Consider the following 6,669-nt stretch of genomic DNA (forward strand, 5'->3'; position numbering starts at 1 on the left):
TCAGAATGTGTAACGGAAGTGACGTTTCGTCGCCGTCATCTTGCTACACCCCGCACTCCTCTATAGTAAGGATACACCGAGAAGAGGAAAGCGGACATATTGTTACACCCACCGGAGTTTTGCATTTTACACTTATTTTTAACAGTAAAGTGAGTTTCTATAGTGAAATACAGTACTTAGAATTCCGTCGGACTGGTTAGATGTTGAATTTTAAAAGCAGCAGCAAGCCTGTGGATCTCACAGGTTTGCTAATCTGACAGAAGTTCGTTTTTTTTTTAATTCAACATCTAAACCTTCATACGTAGTTCTAAGTTCTGTACTACATGATATAAACTCACTTTACTGTTAAAAAGTGTAAAATTCAAAACTCCGGTGGGTGTAACAAGATGTCCGCTTGCCCCTTTCTCAGTGTATCCTTATTATGGAGGCGTGCGGGGTGTAGCAAGATGGCGGCGACGAAACGTCATTTCCGTTACATATTCTGACGGGTCGCCTAATCTGGTGAACCACACAGAACACCGGGTGTGCAGCAGCTGAAGGTCGTGCTGGTAGACATGGCGGACTTTGATTCTGAAATTGACCTGTCCGGTCTGGGCGCCAGCGCCTCGGATAAGGCGGACCTGCAGAGGATGCTGGCGGTGGAGCAGCAGAAGGCTCAGTTTACGGCTCAGGTGAGGAGATGTGCCGGGAGGGAGATGGAGTGAGGCACATGGCTGGGGCTCAGCATGGTCTGATAGTGGTCATCATAGGTGAGGCATTGCTGGGCCCAGATATCAGGAGAGGTGGGGGCAGTGCACATGGAATCTTATTCCCCTAGCAGTCATAGTCAGGTCCTCTCATGGACAGTACCCGGGCCTCATTCACATGGACGCTGACACCGGGATCTCACATGATCCGATCCAGTGATGTGCACAAAAGCAGCGGCTACAGTCACTCTCCTCATTGGACAGATTGATAGCAACAGGAGCCATTGGCTCCCACTGTAGTCACTCACAAACTTTGATGCGGGGGGTGGAGCCAAGTCCCGCTGTCTGTGACAATGGACGACGCAACGGGACTCTGGCGTGAGCAAGCACGGGTGTCCCCATACAAAGTGGCTTTCTGTGGGGGCACCCGATGAAGAGGAGAGGCCTGGAGCACCGGCAGGGGAACCCCAGAAGAGGATTGGGGCAGCTCTGTGCAAAACCATTGCACAGAGCAGGTAGCTATAGGCACGTTTGTTGTTTTTATATAACCACTTGCCGACCGCATACTGTGTGTAATATATAATGTGTGTGTATAATATATACACACACACCGGCTCTCCTGCGCAGAATCATGTACCTAGTACGTGATCCTGCACTTCCAGGTCTGTGGCGCACGCCGCCAATGGCCCTCTCCTGCTGTGATTTAGACACTATGGGAGCTGATCGGCGGGTGTGGCGGACTCGATGTCCGCCGGCGCCCACCAATGCATTGGTACAGAGGGAGAATGGCAGTCTGTCTATGTCAACAAGGCAGATTGCCATTCTGTCACTACAAAAGGCATGGATCCTGTGTCTGTCTCTGCTAAGTAGGGGCCACAGATCCATGCCTTCCGCAAGTACAAGCACCTCCCCCACAGTAGTAAAGCACTGGTCAGGCACACATTTAACACTTTGATCGCTCCCCCGATGTTAACCCCTTCCCAGCCAGTGTCAGCACACAGTGACGGTGTATATTTTTTAGCACCGATCGCTGTATTTGTGTCAGTGTCCCGCCGCAATAACACAGTCCCATTATAAGTTGCTGATCGCCACCATTACTAGTAAAATAAATAAATAAAAATATCCCATAGTTTGTAGATGCTTTAACTTTTGCGCAAACCAATATATGTATATATACAGCATCTCACAAAAGTGAGTACATCCCTCACATTTTTGTAAATATTTTATTCTATCTTTTCATGTGACAACACTGAAGAAATGACACTTTGCTACAATGTAAAGTAGTGAGTGTACAGCTTGTATAACAGTGTAAATTTGCCATCCCCTCAAAATAACTCAACACACAGCCATTAATGTCTAAACCACTAGCAACAAAAGTGAGTACACCCCTAAGTGAAAATATCCAAATTGGGCCCGATTAGCCATTTTCCCTCCCCAGTGTCATGTGAATTGTAAGTGTTACAAGGTCTCAGGTGTGAATGGGGAGCAGGTGTGTTAAATTTAGTGTTATCGCTCTCACTCTCTCATACTGGTCACTGGACGTTCAACATGGTACCTCATGGCAAAGAACTCTCTGAGAATCTGTAAAAAAGAATTGTTGCTCTGCGTAAAGATGGTCTAGGCCAGTGATGGCGAACCTTGGCACCCCAGATGTTTTGGAACTACATTTCCTATGATGCTCATGCACTCTGCAGTGTAATTGAGCATCATGGGAAATGTAGTTCCAAAACATCTGGGGTGCCAAGGTTCGCCATCACTGGTCTAGGTTATAAGAAGATTGCCAAGACCCTGAATCTGAGCTGCAGCACAGTGGCCAAGACCATGCAGCAGTTTAACAGGACAGGTTCCCTTCAGAACAGGCCTCACCATGGTCGACCAAAGAAGTTGAGTGCACGTGCTCAGTATTATACCCAGAGGTTGTCTTTGGGAAATAGACGTATGAGTTCTGCCAGCATTGCTGCAGAGATTGAAGGGGTGGGGGGTGGGGTCAGCCTGTCAGTGCTCAGACCATACTCCACACGCTGCATCAAATTGGTCTGCATGGCTGTCGTCCCAGAAGTAAGACTCTTCTAAAGTTGATGCACAAGAAATCCCGTAAACAGTTTGCTGAAAACAAGCAGACTAAGGACATGGATCTTCTGGAACCAGGCGGTGGAGGCAGGGGAATAAGCCACAAGCGCATCTGATCTCCCATAACAGATCATTTACAGCTAGTAAGTGGCAGTGAGTGCGGAGGTGGAGGCACTATCCTAGTTTTTTCTTTACGTTTCCTGTGGTGATTTGTTCGTGTGCCACTGTGGAGGAACACATTAATCTATCACTTAATACAGGGGTTGCCAAACTTTCTAAACAAAGGGCCAGTTTACGGTCCATCAGACTTTAGGAGGGCCGGATTGTGGCCAGTTGGAGTAGAAAAGGTCCTGGCTTCAGTGGGAAGAAAGAATGCCCCATTGTTTGTTTCAGTAAGGGTAACTGCGCCCCAACGTTGATGTCATTGAGAGGAATTGTGCCTCATCATTGATGTCATTGGGCCCCATTGTTTGTGTCATTAGGAGGAATTGTGCCATATTGTTGGTGTCGATGGGAGGAATTGTGCCATATTGTTGGTGTCGATGGGAGGAATTGTGCCATATTGTTGGTGGGAGGAATTGTGCCATATTGTCGGTGGGAGGAATTGTGCCATATTGTTGGTGTCGGTGGGAGGAATTGTGCCATATTGTTGGTGGGAGGAATTGTGCCATATTGTTGGTGTCGGTGGGAGGAATTGTGCCATATTGTTGGTGTCGGTGGGAGGAATTGTGCCATATTGTTGGTGTCGATGGGAGGAATTGTGCCATATTGTTGGTGGGAGGAATTGTGCCATATTGTTGGCGTCGTTGGGAGGAATTGTGCCCCATCGTTGGTGTCATGGCAGGAAATGTGCCCCCTTAATTGGTGTCAGTGGGGGAGAATTATGCTCCATTGTTGGTATCAGTGGATGAAATAGTGCCCCAAGGGCCGGATAAAAGCAGGCAAAGGGCCGAATCTGGCCCCCGGGCCGCAGTTTGGAGACCACTGACTTAATACATGGACTTTTTTTTTTTCAGTCAAAGATTTAATAGTGATTTTTTTTTTTCATTAATTATGTTATTTTGCATTATTGGTAAACTGTCTTCACTGGTCACTTATTATTTAGTAATTTGTTTCAATAGTACAAGGAATCACATAGATCACTTACCATCAATCAGCGCAACTTGAATTTTTATTTTATATATTATAAATTAATTGAATTATTGTTGATAAATGTTTTTCTCTAAATGTTGTTCATGTTTTTGCTCCATGTTGAAAATGATCTTAATGGCATGTATAAAATGAAAAGGTCCGGCTGTATCCCCTCATTCCTTAATAAATATATATTTATATTTTACTTTTCCTAGGTGCACACCTTTATGGATGTCTGCTGGGATAAATGTATGGACAGACCTAGCAACAAGCTGGACTCAAGAACTGAGAGTTGCTTAGTGAACTGCGTGGACCGATTTATTGACACAACCCTTTCCATCACCAATCGCTTTTCTCAGATTGTTCAGAAAGGGACACACTGACTTCTCTTTCCTAATGTTATGGACTCAAAATTAATTTTTGTTCTTGATAGAAAATAACCAATTCATTCTGCTTCTTGAAACTCCAACAATTGGAGCCTGGCTCATTGTACTGATATATGTCGTCAGTCAGAACCTAAATACACAAAATCTGTTTTAGGGTGTCAAATAAAATGCTGAGAGCTATTGTTACACATACCGACAGTGTTTTATTCATCATTGCAATACATTCCTATAATGTATAAAAAATGATAAAGCTTCTAATCCGTTCTGTTGCTTTAGCATGGACTCTATAGTGGTTTTGGGTAAAAGGAATGCACCTTTTGCAACCTTTTTTGAAACCAGTTGCAAAAAAGAAATAAAAATATGCATTTATTATTTTTTGCTTTGGGTGCAATACTCTGATTCCTCCTCCAGCAGCTGTTACATGGTTGGCAGGCGATTGGGTGGGATATGCCCCCTCCTGCACAGCTGCTTGTAGACGGATTTCACATTAAAATCCCTCTTCACTGTGCTGCAACCATGTTCATATTATGCGGTTGCGGCTCTGTCCGCTTTACTTCTATGGGCCATAGTGGCAAGCAGTATTTCCCACTGAGCGCCATATGCCCTATGTTTTCGAAGCTGTGTCCACGCCTGATCTAAAAAAAAATCTATTTTGTAAGTTTTTTGATCCCAGGCCTTGATCGCTTTACCCACCAAAGTTAGGGCCACTGCAGGGCAACGGGTAATCCTGCTGCATTATAAATCTTTAAATTGGCATGGTCTCCGATAGCTAGCCACCCCAATACAGTGTCGCCATGCCAGTGCAGTCAGTGTCCTGATTGCTGCCACACCAGTACAGTGTTGCTAGATCAGTGTAGCCAGCCACAGTGTTCCTGATTATCGCCACACCATTCTAGCCTTCAACAGTGTTTCTGATCACCATCACATCAATCCCAGGGTCACTAGACCATTGTAGCCTTCAACAGTGTTTCTGATCACCATCACATCAATCCCAGGGTCACCAGACCATTCTAGCCTTCAACAGTGTTTCTGATCACCACCACATCAGTCCCAGGGTCACCAGACCATTGTAGCCTTCAACAGTGTTTCTGATCACCATCACATCAATCCCAGGGTCACTAGACCATTGTAGCCTTCAACAGTGTTTCTGATCACCACCACATCAGTCCCAGGGTCACCAGACCATTGTAGCCTTCAACAGTGTTTCTGATCACCATCACATCAATCCCAGGGTCACTAGACCATTGTAGCCTTCAACAGTGTTTCTGATCACCATCACATCAATCCCAGGGTCACTAGACCATTGTAGCCTTCAACAGTGTTTCTGATCACCACCACATCAGTCCCAGGGTCACCAGACCATTGTAGCCTTCAACAGTGTTTCTGATCACCACCACATCAGTCCCAGGGTCACCAGACCATTGTAGCCTTCAACAGTGTTTCTGATCACCATCACATCAGTCCCAGGGTCACCAGACCAGTGCAGCCAGCAACAAATTTCCTGATCCCACCACACGGGTTTCAGTGTCACCAGGCCCGTGTAAACCATAAACTGTGTTCCTGATCACTACCGCACCAGTCCTAGTGTCGCCAGATCAGTGCAGCCAGCAAGATTGTTCCTGATTGCCACCAGACCAGTGCAGCTAGCAATAGTGTTCCTGATCACCGCCTTACCGGTTCCAGTGTTGCTAGACCAGTGTAAGCCAGCAACAGTGTTTTCTCATCACTGCCACATGAGTCCCAGTATCACCAAACTAGTGTAAGTCAGAAACCGTGTTCCTAATCGCTAACACAAAAGTCTGTGTTGCCAGACCAGTGCAGCAAGCAATAGTGTTCCTAATTGCCACATCAGTTTCACAGTCGCCAGGCTAGTGAAAGACAACAACAGTGTTCCAGATTGCCTCAACACCAATGCCAGTGTCACCAGACCATTGCAGCTAACAACCGAATTCTGATCGCTACCACACCAGTGACGGTGTTCCTGTTTCAGTGTACATAATGTCATTGCATAATTATTCCAAACATTAAAAGAAATCTCACACATGTGGTATCGCCATACTCAGGAGGGGTAGCAGAATGTGTTTTGGTTTGTAGGATGAAGTATGCCTATGCTGTGTGTCAGAAATATCTTATTAAGTTGACAACTTTGTAAAAAAAAAAAAAAAAAAATCATTTTCCTTCCACATCTTCCAAAAACTTGTGGCAAAAAGTGAAATGTCACAAGACCCACTGTGTCTCTTAACGTGGAACTTTAGTCAGAAAAGAAGTCCTGCTAGATCTCTTCAGGCTGGCCCCATTTGCAGGTATAGCTATGTAAAACATTAAAAATAAGTGTTTTATACTGTTTAAAATCCAGTAATACATTGTCTCACCCTGCTCTCTGCGCATGCTCAGTT

The 6,669-nt window shown here is 45.3% G+C and overlaps 1 protein-coding gene across 1 annotated transcript; it reads left to right on the forward strand.

Moving 5' to 3' along the window:
* Positions 1-452: 452 nt before the first annotated feature.
* On the forward strand, positions 453-4,465 carry TIMM8B (translocase of inner mitochondrial membrane 8 homolog B). Its single transcript, XM_073601319.1, has 2 exons — positions 453-671; positions 4,103-4,465. Exons 1-2 carry the CDS (start codon positions 555-557, stop codon positions 4,268-4,270), a joined length of 285 nt encoding a protein of 94 aa, XP_073457420.1. The 5' UTR covers positions 453-554; the 3' UTR covers positions 4,271-4,465.
* Positions 4,466-6,669: the final 2,204 nt, after the last annotated feature.

The sequence above is a fragment of the Aquarana catesbeiana genome, linkage group LG10 (assembly GCF_042186555.1).
Source record: "Aquarana catesbeiana isolate 2022-GZ linkage group LG10, ASM4218655v1, whole genome shotgun sequence".
Classification (NCBI taxonomy): Eukaryota; Metazoa; Chordata; class Amphibia; order Anura; family Ranidae; genus Aquarana; species Aquarana catesbeiana.

Coding starts and splice junctions, on each gene's coding strand:
- TIMM8B (XM_073601319.1), top strand. CDS start 555: ATGGCGGACTTTGATTCTGAAATTGACCTGTCCGGTCTGGGCGCCAGC. Junction 672..4,102: donor AGGCTCAGTTTACGGCTCAG/GTGAGGAGATGT, acceptor TACTTTTCCTAG/GTGCACACCTTTATGGATGT.